General features: G+C 63.5%; 2 protein-coding genes and 1 long non-coding RNA gene across 3 annotated transcripts; 2 read left to right on the top strand and 1 right to left on the bottom strand.

Annotated features, from left to right (window-relative positions):
• The first annotated feature begins 255 nt into the window (after positions 1-255).
• Positions 256-9035, top strand: UBE2Z (ubiquitin conjugating enzyme E2 Z). Its single transcript, XM_077788391.1, has 9 exons — positions 256-617; positions 2008-2080; positions 2870-3057; positions 4066-4177; positions 4998-5110; positions 6145-6235; positions 6993-7207; positions 7288-7868; positions 8193-9035. The coding sequence occupies exons 1-9, from the start codon at positions 256-258 to the stop codon at positions 8642-8644; spliced, it is 2187 nt and encodes a 728-aa protein (XP_077644517.1). The 3' UTR covers positions 8645-9035.
• Positions 9036-9044: 9 nt separating this feature from the next.
• On the top strand, positions 9045-10051 carry LOC144247477 (uncharacterized). The gene is made up of 2 exons (XR_013341170.1): positions 9045-9651; positions 9697-10051. It is a non-coding gene; the product is annotated as an uncharacterized LOC144247477 (long non-coding RNA).
• Positions 10052-10363: 312 nt separating this feature from the next.
• On the bottom strand, positions 10364-19443 carry SNF8 (SNF8 subunit of ESCRT-II). The gene is made up of 8 exons (XM_077788331.1): positions 19357-19443; positions 16961-17011; positions 16113-16251; positions 14632-14736; positions 13736-13808; positions 12721-12862; positions 11778-11852; positions 10364-11108 (listed from the first exon to the last, which is right to left on the bottom strand). The coding sequence occupies exons 1-8, from the start codon at positions 19408-19410 to the stop codon at positions 10989-10991; spliced, it is 759 nt and encodes a 252-aa protein (XP_077644457.1). The 5' UTR covers positions 19411-19443; the 3' UTR covers positions 10364-10988.
• Between the last annotated feature and the right edge of the window lie 666 nt (positions 19444-20109).

The following is a 20109-nucleotide window of genomic DNA, read 5'->3' on the forward strand; positions in this document are numbered from 1 at the left end:
CAATCCCCTTTCCCAAATCCCCCCTTTTCCATCCCCAATCCCCTTTCCCGTTTCCCAATTTCCCCAATCCCCTTTCCCAATCCCCTTTCCCGTTCCGCTCTTTCCCAGTCCCCGCTGCGCTCCCCCGGTCCCGCCGCCGTGTTCCTCCAGCCGCCAGGGGGCGCTGGGGCGGGGCGGGCCGCTCGGGCGGGGCGGGGCCGCTCGGGCCGCGCTCTCGGTGCTGCGGAGGCCGGAAGCGGCGCGGCCGAGGCCGCCATGGCGGAGAGCCCCGCGGCCGAGGACGCGGCCCCGGCCCCGGCCCCGGCCCCGGCCCCGGCCCCGGCCCCGGCCCCGGCCCCGGCCCCGGCCCCGGCCCCGGCCCCGGCCGCGCTGCTGCCGGCGGGCGGCGGCGGCTCCGCCGGTGCCGCGGGCAGCCCCGGCGTGTTCATCCCCGCCGAGCTGTGGGCGGCCGCGGGTTTCGGCGCCGCTGCCCCGGCACCGGGCGGCGGCGGCGGCGCTGCCCCGATGGCGGCGGCGGGGGCCGCGCTGCTCTCGCACTCGGCGTTCTGGGACCCCACGGTCAGCGGCGACTGGGACAGCGAGCGGCCCAGCGCGGCCTGCCTGCTGCGGATCAAGCGGTGAGCGGCTCGGGGACCGGGACCGGGACCGGGACAGGGCTGGGGATGGGGACAGGGACCGGGACAGGGATGGGGATGGGGACCGGGACAGGGACCGGGACAGGGACCGGGACAGGGACAGGGACAGGGACAGGGACCGGGACCGGGACCGGGACCGGGACGGGGATGGGGACCGGGACAGGGACCGGGACAGGGCTGGGGACCGGGACAGGGACAGGGACAGGGACAGGGATGGGACAGGGACAGGGACCGGGGGACCGGGACAGGGACAGGGACCGGGACAGGGACAGGGACAGGGACAGGGACAGGGACCGGAACAGGGACAGGGACAGGAACGGGACCGGAACAGGGACCGGCACCGGGACCGGCACCGGGACCGGGACCGGGACTGATACCGGAACCGGCACCGGCACCGGCGGGGCACCGGTACCGGGACTGGGACCGGGACCGGGGCCGGCAGCGGAACCGGCACGGAGCGCGGCCTGGCGTTCGCCTCGGCCCCGCCGCCGGTAACGGGCCCGGCACCGGGCACGGGCCCGGGGACAGCGGCGGGGCCTGCCGGTGTCCCGGGATAGACACGGGGATAGGTCCCGGTCCCTCCCGGTGTCCTGGGAAAATCCCTGAGACAGCTCCTGGTCATTCCCGGTGACCCGGGACAGACCCCGGACACGCCTCCAGTGTCCCGGGACAGACCCACGACAGGTCCCGGTGACCCAGGACAGGTCCCGGTCCCTCCCGGTGTCCCGGGACAGGTTTGGGTTGGGGGGGACCTTGGCAGGGACACTTTGCTCTATCCCGGGTTCCTCCCAACCCTGCCCGGGAATCCTGGAATTTCTGCCTGGGGTCCCTGTGGAATTCCCCTGGGAATTCACAGCGGGAATTCCGCTGGATTTTCATTTTTATTGGAATTCCTGGTGCTGGAGGTGGTGAAATTCCAGGGGAGATTCCTGAGGATTCCAGGGGGAATTCCTGCCAGGATTCCCAAGAATTCCAGGAGTGCTCTGGAATTCCTGGGCTGCTTTTGGGGCTCCACTCCGGGAGCTCCCCTGAGCCAGGCACGAGCCTCCCAAATCCCGGTTCCAGTCCCCGTTCCAAATCCCAGTTCCAAACCCCACTTCCAACCCCAGTTCCAACCCCAGTTCCCAGTTCCAATCCCCGGATCCAATCCCAGTTCCCAGTTCCCAATCCCGGTTCCAATCCCAGTTCCAATCCCTGGTTCCAATCCCAGTTCCAATCCCCGGTTCCAACCCCAGTTCCCAGTTCCAATCCCCGGATCCAATCCCGGTTCCCAGTTCCCAATCCCGTTCCAATCCCAGTTCCAATCCCCGGTGCCGGTCCCGGTTCTGGCCCCGGCGGGCCGGGATCCCGGCTGATCCCGCTGCTTTCCCAGGGATATCATGTCCATTTACAAGGAGCCGCCGCCGGGAATGTTCGTGGTGCCCGACCCCCAGGACATGACCAAGGTGAGGGCCGGACCCGGATCCGGGGCCTTTCCCGCCTGGAATCGTCCCGGAGAGGGAACGGCCGGGCCCCGGCTGCCCGCGGGATGGGCCGTGGGACACGGAGGGTCTGGGAATGCCGGAGGGTCTGGGAATGCTGGAGCCATGGAGGCTTTGGGAATGCCGGAGGGTCTGGGAATTCTGGAGCCATGGAGGATTTGGGAATGCTGCAGGGTTCGGGAGTCCTGGAGGGTTTGGGAATGCTGGAGCCATGGAGGCTTTGGGAATGCCGGAGGGTTTGGGAATGCCAGCAAGCTTGGAAATGCTGGAGGATTTGGGAATGCTGGAGCCATGGAGGATTTGGGAATGCTGCAGGGTTCGGGAGTCCTGGAGGGTTTGGGAATGTCACAGGGTCTGGGATCCTCGCGGAGTCCGGGATCCCCGCGGGGTTCAGGATCCCCGCAGGGTCCGGGGTCCCCGTGGGGTTCGGGATCCCCACAGGGTTCAGGATCCTCACAGGGTTCAGGATCCCCACAGGGTTCAGGATCCCCGCAGGGTTCAGGATCCCCACAGGGTCCGGGATCCCCGCAGGGTTCAGGATCCCCACAGGGTTCAGGATCCCTGGAGTGTCCGGGATCCCCGGAGTGTCCGGGATCCCCGCAGGGTCCGGGATCCCCGGAGTGTCCGGGATCCCCGCAGGGTTCAGGATCCCTGGAGTGTCCGGGATCCCCGGAGTGTCCGGGATCCCCGCAGGGTCCGGGGTCCCCGTGGGGTCCGCAGTGCCGCAGGCTCCGGATCCCGGTGTTCCCGCAGATCCACGCGCTGATCACGGGCCCCTTCGACACCCCCTACGAGGGCGGCTTCTTCCTGTTCCTGTTCCGCTGCCCCCCGGACTACCCCATCCACCCGCCCCGCGTCAAGCTGCTGACCACGGGCAACAACACCGTGCGCTTCAACCCCAACTTCTACCGCAACGGCAAGGTCTGCCTCAGCATCCTGGGGTAAGCCGGGCTTAGGGCTGAGCTGGGATTAGGGTCTGCCTCAGCATCCTGGGGTAAGCCAGGCCTAGGGCTGAGCTGGGTTTAGGGTCTGCCTCAGCATCCTGGGGTAAGCCGGGCCTAGGGCTGAACCGGGATTAGGGTCTGCCTCAGCATCCTGGGGTAAGCCGGGCCTAGGGCTGAGCTGGGATTAGGGCTGAGCTGGGATTAGGGTCTGCCTCAGCATCCTGGGGTAAGCCGGGCCTGGGGCTGAGCTGGGTTTAGGGTCTGCCTCAGCATCCTGGGGTAAGCCAGGCCTAGGGCTGAGCTGGGTTTAGGGTCTGCCTCAGCATCCTGGGGTAAACCAGGCCTGGGGTAAGGCCGGGCCAGCTGAGCCCGGACAGAAGGACAGCAGAGTTCAGACTGTGCCAGGGGAAAGTCAGGCCCAGCTGAGGGTCAGGCCCGGGTCAGGCCCAGGTCATGCCCAGCTGAGGGTCAGGCCCAGGTCAGGCCCGGGTCAGGCCCGGGTCAGGCCCAGCTGAGGGTCAGGCCCGGGTCAGGTCCAGGGTCAGGCCCAGCTGAGGGTCAGGCCCGGGTCAGGTCCAGGGTCAGGCCCAGCTGAGGGTCAGGCCCGGGTCAGGTCCAGGGTCAGGCCCAGCTGAGGGTCAGGCCCGGGTCAGGTCCAGGGTCAGGCCCAGCTGAGGGTCAGGCCCGGGTCAGGCCCAGCTGAGGGTCAGGCCCAGCTGAGGGTCAGGTCCAGGGTCAGGCCCGGGTCAGGCCCAGCTGAGGGTCAGGCCTGGGTCAGGCCCAGGTCAGGCCCAGGTTAGGCCCAGGTCAGGCCCAGCTGAGGGTCAGGCCCAGGTCAGGCCCGGGTCAGGCCCAGCTGAGGGTCAGGCCCGGGTCAGGCCCAGCTGTGCTCCCCCAGGTGTTTGGGCTCTGCTGTGGGGAGGTGATTAATAAATGAGTGATTAATTACTGAGTGCTGGTGGAGGGCAGTAATTAAGGCTCGCTAATTGCCCGTGGGTTGGCCAGCACGTGGACGGGCCCGGCCTGGAGCCCGGCGCAGAGCATCTCCTCGGTGCTGATCTCCATCCAGTCCCTGATGACCGAGAACCCCTACCACAACGAGCCCGGCTTCGAGCAGGTCAGCGCCGGCGGGGACGGCAGACCGGGACTAACCGGGACGGCAGACCGGGACTGACTGGGATGGCAAACTGGGACTAACCGGGACGGCAGACCGGGACTAACCGGGACGGCAGACCGGGACTAACCGGGACAGCAAACCGGGACTAACCGGGACGGCAGACCGGGACTAACCGGGACGGCAAACCGGGACTAACCGGGACGGCAGACCGGGACTAACCGGGACAGCAGACCGGGACTAACCAGGGTTACAGACCGGGACTAACCGGGACGGCAGACCGGGACTGACCGGGATGGCAGACCGGGACTAACCGGGACGGCAGACCGGGACTGACTGGGATGGCAAACTGGGACTAACTGGGGTTACAGACTGGGACTGACTGGGATGGCAAACTGGGACTAACTGGGGTTACAGCCTGGGACCAGCTGGGATGGCAAACTGGGACTAACTGGGATCCAGGCTGGGCCTAACCGCAGGTCCAGCCTGGAATTAACTGGGACCTCAGCTCTGCACTGGTCAGGCTGGGCCCAGGGCAGGCCGGGCTCAGGCCAGGTTTAGGCCGGGTTTAGGTTGGGTTTAGGCCAGGCTCAGGCCAGGCTCAGGCCGCGTTTAGGCCAGGCTCAGGCCAGGCTCAGGCCGCGTTGAGGCCAGGCTCAGGCCAGGCTCAGGCCGGGTTTAGGTTGGGTTTAGGCCAGGCTCAGGCCGAGCTCAGGCCAGGTTTAGGCCAGGCTCAGGCCAGGCTCAGGCCAGGCTCAGGCCGGGTTTAGGCCAGGCTCAGGCCGAGCTCAGGCCAGCCCTGCCCTGACGCCGCCGTCCCCAGGAGCGGCACCCCGGGGACAGCAAGAACTACAACGAGTGCATCCGGCACGAGACCATCCGCGTGGCCGTGTGCGACATGCTGGAGGGAAAGTGTCCCTGCCCCGAGCCCCTCCGGTACGGGGACACTGACAGGGGTGGGGACACGGCCAGGGGATGGGGACACGGCCAGGGGGATTGGGGACATGGCCAGGGGGATTGGGGACATGGCCAGGGAGATGGGGACACGGCCAGGGGATGGGGACACGGCCAGGGGGATGGGGACACGGCCAGGGGATGGGGACACGGCCAGGGGATGGGGACAGATCCAGGGGGATGGGGACAGATCCAGGGGATGGGGACACGGCCGGGGGGATTGGGGACACGGCCAGGGGGATTGGGGACACGGCCGGGGGATGGGGACACGGCCAGGGGATGGGGACACGGCCAGGGGGATGGGGACAGATCCAGGGGGGGATTGGGGACACGGCCAGGGGATGGGGACACGGCCAGGGGATGGGGACAGATCCAGGGGGATGGGTACACGGCCAGGGGATGGGGACACGGCCGGGGGGATTGGGGACACGGCCAGGGGATGGGGACAGATCCAGGGGGGGATTGGGGACATGGCCGGGGGATGGGGACACGGCCGGGGGGATTGGGGACACGGCCAGGGGGATGGGGACCTGGCCAGGGGATGGGGACACGGCCAGGGGATGGGGACAGATCCAGGGGGATGGGGACAGATCCAGGGGGATTGGGGACAGATCCAGGGGGGGATTGGGGACAGATCCAGGGGGATGGGGACAGATCCAGGGGGGGATTGGGGACAGATCCGGGGGCATGGGGACAGATCCGGGGGGATGGGGACAGATCCAGGGGGGATTGGGGACAGATCTGGGGGGGATTGGGGACAGATCTGGGGGATGGGGACAGATCCGGGGAGCTGGGGACACGGGGGACACCAGGGACACTGGGAGACTGAGGGCACCAAGGGGCTGGGGACACCGGGAGGGGCTGGGGACAGCTCCAGGAGGGACACACAGGGGAGGCCCTGGCTCTGTCCCCCCCCCGGCTCTGTCCCCTCCCCGGCCGTGCCAGCAGGACCCGGGTGCCACACGAGTGTCCCCAGGGCTGCGGTGACCGTGTCCCCATGTCCCCCGTGTCCCCAGGGGTGTGATGGAGAAATCCTTCATGGAGTACCTGGACTTCTACGAGGGCGTGTGCAAGGAGCGGCTGCACCTGCAGGGCCAGAGCATGCAGGTGAGGGCACAGCTGGGCACAGCTGGGGCTGGGGACAGCACTGGGGCACAGCTGGGGACAGAGGGGGACAGTGCTGGGGACACGGGACAGCTGTGGGGCACAGCTGGGCACAGCTGGGGACAGCTGTGGGGCACAGCTGGGGCTGGCGCTGAGCCTGGACAGATGTGCAGCACCAGGGGGAATTCAAGGATGGGGTCCTGGTTCTCCAGGGGGAATTTGAGGAGACAGAGGGAATTCCAGGATCCTCTCCTGGGGGAGTTCCAGGATCCTCTCCAGGGGGAAATTAAGGATCCTGTCCAGGGGAATTTCGGGATTCTCTGCAAGGGAAGGGTCCTGTCAAGGGGAAATTCAGGGATCCTCCCCAGGGGAGTTCCAGGATCCTCCCCAGGGGAGTTCCAGGATCCTCCCCAGGGGAATTCCAGGATCCTCTCCAGGGGGAAATTAAGGATCCTGTCCAGGGGAATTTCGGGATTCTCTGCAAGGGAAGGGTCCTGTCAAGGGGAAATTCAGGGATCCTCCCCAGGGGAGTTCCAGGATCCTCCCCAGGGGAGTTCCAGGATCCTCCCCAGGGGAGTTCCAGGATCCTCTCCAGGGGAGTTCCAGGATCCTCTCCAGGGGAAATTCAGGGATCCTCTCCAGGGGAGTTCCAGGATCCTCCCCAGGGGAATTCCAGGATGCTCCCCGGTGGATTCCCGCCCTCCTGCCCCCCGAGGCTGGCGTTTGGCCCCAGCCCTGACTCGGCGCCGTTGCCCCCCAGGACCCGTTCGGGGAGAAGCGGGGGCACTTTGACTACCAGGCGCTGCTGGGGCGGCTGCAGGCGCTGCGGGCGCGGCTGCGGGAGCGGCAGCAGCAGGACAGCGCCGACATGGACTCGGAGAGCAGCTCCTCGGAGCCCGAGCCCGAGCCCCCGGGCTGCTCCTCGGAGCCCGAGACCCCCGGCTGCTCCTCGGAGCCCGAGCCCGAAACCCAGGGGTGCTCCTCGGAGCCTGGAACCCAGGGGTGCTCCTCAGAGCCTGGAACCCAAGGGTGCTCCTCGGAGCCTGGAACCCAAGGGTGCTCCTTGGAGCCCGAGACCCCTGGCTGCTCCTCGGAGCCTGGAACCCAGGGGTGCTCCTCGGAGCCTGGAACCCAGGGGTGCTCCTCGGAGCCTGGAACCCAAGGGTGCTCCTCAGAGCCTGGAACCCAAGGGTGCTCCTCGGAGCCTGGAACCCAGGGCTGCTCCTCGGAGCCTGGAACCCAGGGCTGCTCCTCGGAGCCTGGAACCCAGGGCTGCTCCTCGGAGCCTGGAACCCAGGGGTGCTCCTCGGAGCCTGGAACCCAGGGCTGCTCCTCGGAGCCTGGAACCCAGGGGTGCTCCTCGGAGCCTGGAACCCAGGGGTGCTCCTCGGAGCCCAAGCCCCCCGGCTGCCCCCGCGCCTAGCGGGGCCGCCCGGCCCGGGACTGGCCCGGGACTGGCCCGGGACTGCGGCACGGCCAGGCCGGGGCGGGAGAGCCGCGGGCTCCTTCCCTCCCTCCTCCTCCTCCCTGCGAGCGACCCACCGAGCGAGCGCCAGGAGAGCTCCCGAGGATGCCCCGAGGAGAATTCCCAAAAAGAGACAGAGCCCAGCTCGGGACAGGCTCCTCTTGGACAAAGGTACTTCCTGGCATGTGGCATCAGGTTGTTTTTGGGGGTTTTTTTGGAGAACATCTACACTGGTTGGGGTATCTTTTTTTGTTTTGTTTCTCTTTTTTTTTTTTTTTTCAGGTTTTTTGGTTTGTTTTATTTTTTTTGTTTTATTTTTTTTTTTCCCCTCCATTCGATTAAAGAATGAGCTCTAGACTGCAAAACCTCGAGAGCTTTTCTGCCCCTGGGCAGGGAGGGAGCCCTTCCCCGCAGCTCCGGGGGTGCTTGGACGAGCCAGGCTGTGTCCAGGTGGAATTTGGGAGAGCTGGGGCCTCCCTGGTGTCTTTCTTCTAGGCAGACCAAAGATAAAGGAATTCTCACTGCTGGAATTGGGGCTCCTTCCCCAAAGCTTTACTCGAGCCCTGGGGGCACTTTGGAGACTTCATGTGGCAAGTGGGAACTGCAGGAATCCGTGGATTTGTTCACCCTGGAGGTTTGGGGAAGGGGAGGAGGAGGAGGAATGCGTCGGCCGGAGAGGAGGGGAGCGCTCCCGGATCCGTTTGCGTTTATTTCCGTCAGCCTCCGTTGGGATTTTGCCTTTCCGGGAGGGTTTTTCCTCACCTGGAATTCTCTGCTCCCCGCCCTGCCTCAGTGTCCCCTCCTGTCCCCTCCCTGCTGCCACCACCCCACGGAGACGCCGCAGGGAGGAGGAACAGCCCCGGCCGGACTCTGGCACAAACTCCTCGGCCAAAATTGTAAAATTCCGCGTTTTTGGGAGCCCCGGGAATGTCGGGAGCAGGTCCTGAGCTGCGGGTGGCACGCAGGGGTGGCAGAGGTGGCAGAGGTTGGGGCAGCAGGAGCTTCGCTGGGGACACAAAAATGGAACATTTCGTCCTCCCCCGCCTCCCACCCCACCAGTTTGGATCCTGCTGGAGCTGGGAGAAATTCCCAGCCGGGATCCTCATCCCGAGGGGCGGCAGGAGCCCAAATCCCCGGGACGATTCCAGCCCAAATCCCCGGAGGATTCCAGCCCAAATCCCCGGAGGATTCCAGCCCAAATCCCCGGAGGATTCCAGCCCAAATCCCCAGAGGATTCCAGCCCAAATCCCCGGGACGATTCCAGCCCAAATCCCTGGAGGATTCCAGCCCAAATCCCTGGAGGATTCCAGCCCAAAGCCCTGGGAGGATTCCAGCCCAAATCCCTGGGACGATTCCAGCCCAAATCCCTGGAGGATTCCAGCCCAAATCCCCGGAGGATTCCAGCCCAAATCCCCCTGGATGATTCCAGCCCAAATCCCCGGAGGATTCCAGCCCAAATCCCCCTGGATGATTCCAGCCCAAATCCCCGGAGGATTCCAGCCCAAATCCCCGGGACGATTCCAGCCCAAATCCCCAGAAGATTCCAGCCCAAATCCCTGGAGGATTCCAGCCTAAATCCCCGGGATGATTCCAGCCCAAATCCCCGGGACGATTCCAGCCCAAATCCCTGGAGGATTCCAGCCCAAATCCCCGGGACGATTCCAGCCCAAATCCCCGGAGGATTCCAGCCCAAATCCCCCGGAGGATTCCAGCCCAAATCCCCCGGAGGATTCCAGCCCAAATCCCTGGGACGATTCCAGCCCAAATCCCCCGGAGGATTCCAGCCCAAATCCCCGGGACGATTCCAGCCCAAATCCCCGGGACGATTCCAGCCCAAATCCCCCAGAGGATTCCAGCCCAAATCCCCCGGGATTGCAGCAGCAGGAACGGGGAATGGGGAATTTCTGAGGTGAAAAGTGGGGAATTTCCTTGGTGAGAAATGGGAATTTCTGAGGTGGAAAACGGGGAATTTCCTTGCTGAGAAATGGGAATTTCTGAGCTGGAAAATGGGGAATTTCCATGCTGGGAAACGGGGAATTTTCCCCAAAATCTCGGGAATTGTTTCCCCTTGCTCCACGCCGGGGCTGGTTTGGATTTAACCCTTGAGGGGAGGCGGAGCTGCCACTCCCGCAGGGATCGGTGCCACCTCCTCGCTGTCACCTTTGTCACCCCCGGGGCGGGGCTGGGCAGCTTTTCCAGCTTTTCCAGCTTTTCCAGCTTTTCCAGGAATGGGAATTGCCCGTCCCTTCCCGGTGACAATCCTCCAGCGCTGCCCTGGGCAGAGGCGTTTTAGGAAGGGATTTTTGGAGACTGGAATGGAGCTGAGAACAATAAATGCACACGAGTCACTCGGAGATCTCTGGTGGTTTTCTGTTGTACAGAAAGTTCCGGTTCTTTTTTTGGGATTTTTTTTTCCTTTTTTTTTTTTTTTTTTTTTTTTTTGGGTTTTTTCTGTTTTTTTTGGAGGGGTTTTTTTTTGGTTTTTTTTTCCTTTGTGCAATAAAGTTTTGTTTTGGCAGAACAGAGCCTGGGCTGTTCCTTAGTGGGAATTCTTACGGAATAACGACTTCCTCCCGCTGCTGGGAGCCAAAATTCCAGAGCCAAAATTCCGTTCCCACCCGGAATCCAGCAGGGATCGATCCCACAGAACTCCCCGAGCTCAGGAATTCGGTACAAAACTTTTTATTCCCAATCCTGCCGTCCCTGGGATTGCGGGGACAGGAGGGAGCCCCAGGAAGGATTCCCGAGGATCCCTGGGGGGATTCCAGAGGGATTCCCAAGGATCCTGGGATGGATTCCCAAGGATTGCAGAAGAGATTCCAGAGGAATTCCCAAGGATCCCAGAACAGATCCTAGGAGGGATCCCAAGGAACCCAGGAGGGATTCCTGAGGATCCCCAGAGGGATTCCAGCTGGAATTCCCAAGAACTCAAGGAAGGATTCCTGAGGATCCTGGGAATGATTCCAGCCAGGATTCCGAGGACTCCAGGAGGAATTCCCAAGGATCCCAAGAGGGATTCAGGGGGGGAATTCAGCCTGGATTCCAAGGGGGATTCCAGGGGGGATTCCAGGGGGAATTCCTGAGAATTCCAGCCCAGATTCCAGGGGGGATTCCCGAGGATTCCTGGGGGGATTCCAGGGAAGGATTCCCGAGGATTCTAGGGAGAATTCCCAAGGATTCCAGGGGGGATTCCAGCCAGGATTCATGGGGGGATTCCCGGGGATTCCAGCCGAGGTTCCAGGGATGATTCCCGGGGATTCCAGGGATGATTCCCGGGGATTCCCGGAGCCGTCAGGGCCCGGCCGCGCCGTCCTGGGCGTGGAGCTCGGAGAAGAGCGCGGGCAGCCAGAACTGCGGCTCGGCCGGAGCCTGCGCGTCCAGCCAGGCCATGCCCTCCTTCAGCAGGTGCTCCTGGAAAAACGGGAAAAACGGGATTGGGAATAATGGGAATAACAGGCCCGGGAGCCAGCCAGGCCGTGCCCTCCTTCAGCAGGTGCTCCTGGAAAAACGGGATTGGGAATAACGGGAACGGGCCCGGGAGCCAGCCAGGCCGTGCCCTCCTTCAGCAGGTGCTCCTGGAAAAACGGGAAAAACGGGATTGGGAATAACGGGAATAACGGGGCCGGGAGCCAGCCAGGCTGTGCCCTCCTTCAGCAGGTGCTCCTGGAAAAACGGGAAAAACGGGATTGGGAATAACGGGAATAATGGGCCCGGGAGCCAGCCAGGCCGTGCCCTCCTTCAGCAGGTGCTCCTGGAAAAACGGGAATGGACTGGGATTGGGAATAACGGGAACGGGCCCGGAAGCCAGCCAGGCTGTGCCCTCCTTCAGCAGGTGCTCCTGGACTGGGAATGGACTGGGACTGACTGGGAATGGACTGGGATGGACTGGGATGTGCTGAGCTGCCATTGCTGTTCCCATTACCATTCCATTCCCATTTTCCCATTCCCATTCCCACTTTCCCATTCCCACTTTCCCAGTTTCCCATTCCCAGTTTCCCACTCCCAGTTTCCCACTCCCATTCCTATTCCCACTTTCCCATTCCCATTTTCCCAGTTTCCCATTCCCAGTTTCCCACCTACCAGCGCCTGCTTGGCTCGCTCCGTCTCCCAGTTGAGGCTGTCCCGGATCTCGCTGACTGTCACAAATCCCTTTTTCTGGGAATAAAAAACCAGGAAATTCCACCTGGGCTCCAACCCCAGCAGAGCAGGGACCCTCCAGTCCCACCCCAGTCCGGCCCAATCCCGGTTTTTTTATGGGAATGCCGAGGTTTTTCCCGCTGTTTTCCATCCAGGTTTCAATCCACACCTCGGCCGCTCTGCCCACGCAGCCGATTCCCCACAAATCCCCCATTCCCAGCTGTCATTCCACAAATTCCCATTCCCAATTCCTATTCCTGGTCTCATTCCTACCAATTCCCCATTCCCAATTCCCATTCCTGGTATCATTCCGACCATTTCCATTCCCAACCCCATTCCCAATCCCAGCATTCCCACCTCGGCCAGCTGCAGCAGCACCGTGTGCTCCATGTCCCAATCCCAGTATTCCCAGTATTCCCAGTAATTCCCAGTATTCCCAGCATTCCCACCTCGGCCAGCTGCAGCAGCACCGTGTGCTCCATGTCCCAATCCCAGTATTCCCAGTATTCCCATTATTCCCAGTATTCCCAGCATTCCCACCTCGGCCAGCTGCAGCAGCACCGTGTGCTCCATGTCCCAATCCCAGTATTCCCAGTATTCCCAGCATTCCCAGCATTCCCACCTCGGCCAGCTGCAGCAGCACCGTGTGCTCCATGTCCCAATCCCAGTATTCCCAGTATTCCCAGTATTCCCAGCATTCCCAGCATTCCCACCTCGGCCAGCTGCAGCAGCACCGTGTGGTCCATGTCCCAATCCCAGTATTCCCAGTATTCCCAGCATTCCCAGCATTCCCAGCATTCCCACCTCGGCCAGCTGCAGCAGCACCGTGTGGTCCATGTCCCAATCCCAGTATTCCCAGTATTCCCAGTATTCCCAGCATTCCCACCTCGGCCAGCTGCAGCAGCACCGTGTGGTCCATGCTGAGCTCGGCGGGCACCGACTGCACCAGGACCGTTCCTCCCACCGGGATGATCCCGAAGCCGCTGCCCAGCACCTTCAGCTTCCGGATGGCTCGGAGCAGATCGTCCCTGCCAAAATCCCGGGATCCCGGCCGCTGGGAGCCTCAGCCCCAAAAACAGGAGTTTTGTCCCAAAAATCCGCGTCCCTGGGGGTTTATCCGCCCCTTTCCTCACGGCTCCAGCGGGAAGAACCCTCACGGGGTTGGATTGTAGGGAAAAATCATCCCGGGGTTGGGTTTTAGGGAAAAATCCTCATGGGGTTGGATTTGTAGGGAAAAATCCTTGTGGGGTTGGATTTGTAGGGAAAAATCCTCAGGGGGTTGGATTTTAGGGAAAAATCATCCTGGGTTGGATTTTTAGGGGGAAAAATCCTTCCAGGGGTTGGATTTGTAGGGAAAAATCCTTAAAAGTGTTGGGTTTTTAGGGAAAAGTCCTCCCAGGGTTGGATTTTTAGGGAAAAAATAGTCTCGGGAAGCAATTCCTGAGGGAAAGCAGGAGCAGCAGCAGGAATCTGTGGCCCTGGATCTCGAGGGATTCCCGAGGGATTCCCGATCCCGACCCCGCAATCCCGAGGGATTCCTGATGGATTCCCGGGGAATTCCCGATCCCAGACCCGCAATCCTGAGGGATTCCCAAGGGATTCCCAATCCCAGCCCCGCAATCCCAAGGAATTCCAAAGGGATTCCCGAGGGCTTCCCAGAGAATTCCCGATCCCAGTCCCACAATCCCAAGGGATTCCTGGGGGATTCTCCAGGGATTTCCGATCCTGAAATTCTGAGGGATTCCTGGGGGATTCCCAATCCCAACCGCACAATCCTGAGGGATTCCCCGGGTATTCCCGATCCCAGCCCCGCAATCCCGAGGGATTCCCAATGGATTCCCAATGGATTCCCGGGGAATTCCCGAGGGATTCCCGGGGAATTCCCGATCCGCCGCACTCACGCGCTGACGTCCTGCGCGAACTTCCCGCGGCCCTTCAGCACCTGCTGCTGCAGCTCCTCCAGCGTGATCAGCCCTGCAGGGAACCCGACTGTCCTGGGAATCCCCCGGAATTCCCGGGAATTCCCAGCCCCGCCCTCCCGGCCAGCGGCTTTCCTGGGGCTTTATGGGATTTTATGGGATTTTTACAGGATTTTATGGGGGGATTAGGGATCCCTGGATCATGAGTGGATCCCTGGGTTAGGGATGGATCCCCGGAGCAGTGGATCCCTGTGCCAGGACCAGATCTGTGGATCAGGGATGGATCCCCATGCCAGGGCCGTGTCCCCAGTCAGGGATGGATCCATGGATCAGGGATGATGGATCCCTCAATCAGGGACGATGGATTGCCCGTGCCAGAGCCGTGTCCCCAATCAGGGATGGATCCATGGATCAATGACAGATCCCCGGATCAATGATGGATCCCACACCAAGGCCATGTCCCCAATCAGGGATGGATCCGTGGATCAATGACGGATCCCCGGATCAATGATGGATCCATGGATCAGGAATGACGGATCCCTGGATCAGTGACAAGATCCCTGCATCAGGGACAGATCCCATGCCGGGCGATGTCCCCAATCAGGGATGGATCCATGGATCAGGGATGACAGATCCATGGATCAATGCCAGATCCCCGGATCAGGGATGATGGATCCATGGATCAGGGATGCTGGATGCATGGATCAGTGCCGGATCCCCGGATCAGTGCCGGATCCCCGGGTCAGGGATGATGGATCCCCAGTCAGGGATGGATCCATGGATCAGTGCCGGATCCCCGGGTCAGGGATGATGGATCCCCAGTCAGGGATGCCGGATCCATGGATCAGTGCCGGATCCCGCGCCGGGCCGGGTCCCACCTCCGTTGCGGTGCCGCAGCGCCAGGCACACCTCGATGATCTGCACCCCCAGCTCGTAGTAGAAATCTCCGACCCCGAGCAGCTCGGCCCAGAAACCTTTTCCAGCTGCGGGCAGGGACCGAGCTCGGAGCCGGCCGGGCAGCCCCAAGCCGGCCCCAACGGGATCGGGAACGGGAACGGGAATGGGAACGGGAACGGGAATGGGATTGGGGTACGGGAACGGGAACGGGGATTGGGGTACGGGACTGGGATTGGGGATTGGGGTACGGGAATGGGAACGGGGATTGGGGTACGGGAATGGGATTGGGGATTGGGGATTGGGGTACGGGAATGGGGGTGGGGATCGGGAACGGGAACGGGAATGGGATTGGGGTACGGGACTGGGAACGGGGATTGGGGTACGGGACTGGGAACGGGGATTGGGGTACGGGACTGGGAATGGGGATTGGGGTATGGGAATGGGAACGGGGATCGGGAACGGGAACGGGAATGGGATTGGGGTACGGGAATGGGAACGGGGATTGGGGTACGGGAATGGGGGTGGGTCTGCGGGACAGGTTTAGGGGACAGGTTTAGGGCTTGTCCCCACTCCCCCTGCTCTCCTCCCACTGCCCCCACTGTCCCCTCACTGTCCCTGCTGTGCCCCCCTGTCCCCATTGTCCCTGCTGTCTCCTGGCTGTCCCCACCCCGTCCCCTGTCCCCCTGTGTCCCTCCCGTGTCCCCTGTCCCTCACAGGCCAGCGGGTCGGTGCTGTCCCCATTGTCCCCTGTCCCCTGTCCCCATTGTCCCCTGTCCCCATTGTCCCCTGTCCCCTGTCCCTGTCCCCATTGTCCCCATTGTCCCCTGTCCCCATTGTCCCTCACAGGCCAGTGGGTTGGTGCTGTCCCCATTGTCCCCTGTCCCCATTGTCCCCTGTCCCCATTGTCCCCATTGTCCCCTGTCCCCTGTCCCCATTGTCCCCTGTCCCCTGTCCCTGTCCCCATTGTCCCCTGTCCCTGTCCCCATTGTCCCTCACAGGCCAGCGGGTCGGTGCTGTCCCCATTGTCCCCTGTCCCCATTGTCCCCATTGTCCCCTGTCCCTGTCCCCATTGTCCCCTGTCCCCTGTCCCCATTGTCCCCTGTCCCCATTGTCCCCTGTCCCTGTCCCCATTGTCCCCTGTCCCTGTCCCCTGTCCCTGTCCCCATTGTCCCCATTGTCCCCTGTCCCCATTGTCCCCTGTCCCCTGTCCCTGTCCCCATTGTCCCCTGTCCCTGTCCCCTGTCCCTGTCCCCATTGTCCCCATTGTCCCCTGTCCCCATTGTCCCTCACAGGCCAGCGGGTCGGTGCTGTCCCCATTGTCCCCTGTCCCTGTCCCCATTGTCCCCTGTCCCCATTGTCCCCTGTTCCCTGTCCCCATTGTCCCCTGTCCCCATTGTCCCCTGTCCCTTGTCCCCATTGTCCCCTGTCCCCATTGTCCCCTGTCCCTGTCCCTGTCCCTCACAGGCCAGCGGGTCCACGCCGATGGCGGCGCACATGTGCTGGAAGTGCAGGCGGAACTCGGGGCTGCGGCGAATCTCCTGCTTGTGGCGGCTGGCGAAGGCCTGGAGGTGGGTCCGGAACGTCTCCAGCTGCCGCGACATCTGGGGACACACGGGGACATGGGGACAGGACATTGGGATAGGGACAGGGACAGGGACATTGGGGACACACAGGGACACACAGTGCATCCGGAATGTCTCCAGCTGCCGCGACATCTGGGGACACACGGGGACACACACGGTGTGACAGGGACATTGGGATAGGGACACACGGTGTGACAGGGACAGGGACATTGGGGACACACAGGGACACACAGTGCGTCCGGAACATCTCCAGCTGCTGCGACATCTGGGGACACACGGGGACATGGGGACAGGGACAGGGACAAGGACAGGGACACAGGAACAGGGATGGGGTTGGGGACAGGGACAGGGACAGGGACAGGGACAGGGACAGGGACAGGGACAGGGACGGGGACAGGGACAGGGACAAAGACAGGGACAAGGACAGGGACAGGGACAGGGACAGGGACAGACACAGGGACAGGGACGGGGACAGGGACAGGGACAGACACAGGGACAGGGACGGGGACAGGGACAGACACAGGGACAGGGACGGGGACAGGGACAGGGACAGGGACAGGGACAGGGACAGGGACAGGGACAGACACAGGGACAGGGACAGGGACAGGGACGGGGACAGGGACAGGGACAAGGACAGGGACAGGGACAGGGACAGGGACAGGGACAGGGACAGACACAGGGACAGGGACAGGGACAGGGACCCCGCGCCCAGGGACGGAATTCCCACCTGGGCCAGCTGATCCTCGGCCAGGACCGTCCCTCGCTCCTTGTACTTGGCCTGGGGGAAAACGGGATCAGCGCGGGGAGGGCGGGACAGCCCCAACCCGGGACAGCCCAAACCCGGGACAGCCCCAGACCGGGACAGCCCCAACCCGGGACAGCCCCAACCCGGGACAGCCCAAACCGGGACAGCCCAAACCCGGGACAGCCCCAACCCGGGACAGCCCAAACCGGGACAGCTCCAAACCGGGACAGCCCAAACCCGGGACAGCCCCAACCCGGGACAGCCCAAACCGGGACAGCTCCAAACCGGGACAGCCCAAACCGGGACAGCTCCAAACCGGGACAGCCCCAGACCGGGACAGCCCCAAACCGGGACAGCCCCAACCCGGGACAGCCCCAGACCGGGACAGCCCCAAACCGGGACAGCTCCAACCGGGACAGCCCAAACCAGGACAGCCCCAACCCGGGACAGCCCCAGACCGGGACAGCCCCAGACCGGGACAGCCCAAACCGGGACAGCCCAAACCGGGACAGCCCCAGACCGGGACAGCCCCAGACCGGGACAGCCCAAACCGGGACAGCCCCAGACTGGGACAGCCCCAACCCGGGACAGCCCCAACCCGGGACAGCCCCAGACCGGGACAGCCCCAACCCGGGACAGCCCCAACCCGGGACAGCCCAAACCGGGACAGCCCCAGACCGGGACAGCCCCAACCCGGGACAGCCCCAACCCGGGACAGCCCCAGACCGGGACAGCCCAAACCGGGACAGCCCCAACCCGGGACAGCCCCAGACCGGGACAGCCCAAACCGGGACAGCCCCAGACCGGGACAGCCCCAACCCGGGACAGCCCCGGAGCCAGAGAACCCCGAACCGGACTAATCCCACCGAGTGTCCCTCTGTCTGTCCCGTGTCCCGCTGTCTGTCCCGTGTCCCTCTGTCTGTCCCGTGTCCCTCTGTCTGTCCCGTGTCCCGCTGTCTGTCCCGTGTCCCGCTGTCTGTCCCGTGTCCCCCGTGTCCCGCTGTCTGTCCCGTGTCCCTCTGTCTGTCCCGTGTCCCGCTGTCTGTCCCGTGTCCCGCTGTCTGTCCCGTGTCCCGCTGCCTGTCCCGTGTCCCTCTGTCTGTCCCGTGTCCCGCTGTCTGTCCCGTGTCCCTCTGTCTGTCCCGTGTCCCCCGTGTCCCTCTGTCTGTCCCGTGTCCCGCTGTCTGTCCCGTGTCCCGCTGTCTGTCCCGTGTCCCCCGTGTCCCGCTGTCTGTCCCGTGTCCCTCTGTCTGTCCCGTGTCCCTCTGTCTGTCCCGTGTCCCCCGTGTCCCTCTGTCTGTCCCGTGTCCCGCTGTCTGTCCCGTGTCCCGCTGTCTGTCCCGTGTCCCCCGTGTCCCTCTGCCTGTCCCGTGTCCCGCTGTCTGTCCCGTGTCCCCCGTGTCCCGCTGTCTGTCCCGTGTCCCGCTGTCTGTCCCGTGTCCCGCTGTCTGTCCCGTGTCCCCCGTGTCCCTCTGCCTGTCCCGTGTCCCGCTGTCTGTCCCGTGTCCCCCGTGTCCCGCTGTCTGTCCCGTGTCCCGCTGTCTGTCCCGTGTCCCTCTGTCTGTCCCGTGTCCCCCGTGTCCCGCTGTCTGTCCCGTGTCCCGCTGTCTGTCCCGTGTCCCTCTGTCTGTCCCGTGTCCCCCGTGTCCCTCTGTCTGTCCCGTGTCCCGCTGTCTGTCCCGTGTCCCGCTGTCTGTCCCGTGTCCCCCGTGTCCCGCTGTCTGTCCCGTGTCCCGCTGTCTGTCCCGTGTCCCTCTGTCTGTCCCGTGTCCCCCGTGTCCCGCTGTCTGTCCCGTGTCCCGCTGTCTGTCCCGTGTCCCTCTGTCTGTCCCGTGTCCCGCTGTCTGTCCCGTGTCCCCCGTGTCCCTCTGCCTGTCCCGTGTCCCGCTGTCTGTCCCGTGTCCCCCGTGTCCCGCTGTCTGTCCCGTGTCCCGCTGTCTGTCCCGTGTCCCTCTGTCTGTCCCGTGTCCCCCGTGTCCCTCTGCCTGTCCCGTGTCCCGCTGTCTGTCCCGTGTCCCGCTGTCTGTCCCGTGTCCCCCGTGTCCCGCTGTCTGTCCCGTGTCCCGCTGTCTGTCCCGTGTCCCGCTGTCTGTCCCGTGTCCCCCGTGTCCCGCTGTCTGTCCCGTGTCCCGCTGTCTGTCCCGTGTCCCGCTGTCTGTCCCGTGTCCCCCGTGTCCCTCTGTCTGTCCCGTGTCCCTCTGTCTGTCCCGTGTCCCCCGTGTCCCGTGTCCCGCTGTCTGTCCCGTGTCCCGCTGTCTGTCCCGTGTCCCCCGTGTCCCCCTGTCTGTCCCGTGTCCCGCTGTCTGTCCCGTGTCCCCCGTGTCCCGCTGTCTGTCCCGTGTCCCGCTGTCTGTCCCTCTGTCCGGTACCCTCGGTACCTCGGTCAGTTTCCTCCTGGCGATCGCCCCCGCCCCCACCCCCCGCCGGTGCATCCCGGCCCCGCCGCCGCCGCCGCGCGTGACGTCATCGAGCGGCGCCGCGCCACGGACCGGCCGCGCGTGACGTCATCGAGCGGCGCCGCGCCACGGACCGGCCTCGTGTGACGTCATCGAGCGGCGCCGCGCGCGGGAAGGGAAACCCCCCCCCCTCCCCCCGCCGTTCAGGGAGGGGCGGCGGAAGCGCCGGCAGGGAAAGGGTTAAAGGGGTGAAGGAAGGGCTAAAGGCTACATTTTATTGTTTATATCCTTAAATTGAATTTTTAATTATTTTATTATAATTATAGTACTTGTTATTGATAGAAATTTATTACTAATATTACAGTTCTCTATAACTAATAACTAATAATAATTAATATCATTAATAATCACTCATGATAAGGACAGTAACAAAAGGTTGTTGGTTTTTTGGCGTTGGGATTTCCCGGCCCGCGGCTCGTTCCCGTTTTCCTGGGAATGGTCCGGCTCGACCGGCAGAGGGCGGCAGAGCCCGGGGAACGGGAACGGGAACGGGAACGGGAACGGGAATGGGAATGTGGGAATGGGAATGGGAATGGGAATGTGGGAATGGGAATGGGAATGGGAATGGGAATGGGAACGGGAATGTGGGAATGGGAATGTGGGAATGGGAACGGGAATGGGAGTGTGGGAATGGGAATGGGAACGGGAATGGGAACGGGAATGGGAACGGGAATG

The sequence above is a fragment of the Lonchura striata genome, chromosome 25 (genome assembly GCF_046129695.1).
Source record: "Lonchura striata isolate bLonStr1 chromosome 25, bLonStr1.mat, whole genome shotgun sequence".
Taxonomy (NCBI): domain Eukaryota; kingdom Metazoa; phylum Chordata; class Aves; order Passeriformes; family Estrildidae; genus Lonchura; species Lonchura striata.

Bases quoted from the DNA above. Each gene is read 5' to 3' on its own strand.
- SNF8 (XM_077788331.1), bottom strand. From the start codon at position 19,410: ATGCACCGGCGGGGGGTGGGGGCGGGGGCGATCGCCAGGAGGAAACTG. The intron at 14,737-16,112 runs GTGAGGGACAGG...CCCTGCCCGCAG, and splicing joins CGGCGTGGACCCGCTGGCCT to CTGGAAAAGGTTTCTGGGCC. The intron at 12,863-13,735 runs GTGAGTGCGGCG...GGATTTTGGCAG, and splicing joins TTCGCGCAGGACGTCAGCGC to GGACGATCTGCTCCGAGCCA.
- UBE2Z (XM_077788391.1), top strand. From the start codon at position 256: ATGGCGGAGAGCCCCGCGGCCGAGGACGCGGCCCCGGCCCCGGCCCCG. The intron at 618-2,007 runs GTGAGCGGCTCG...CTGCTTTCCCAG, and splicing joins TGCCTGCTGCGGATCAAGCG to GGATATCATGTCCATTTACA. The intron at 7,208-7,287 runs GTGCTCCTCGGA...CTGGAACCCAAG, and splicing joins CCCGAGCCCGAAACCCAGGG to GGTGCTCCTTGGAGCCCGAG.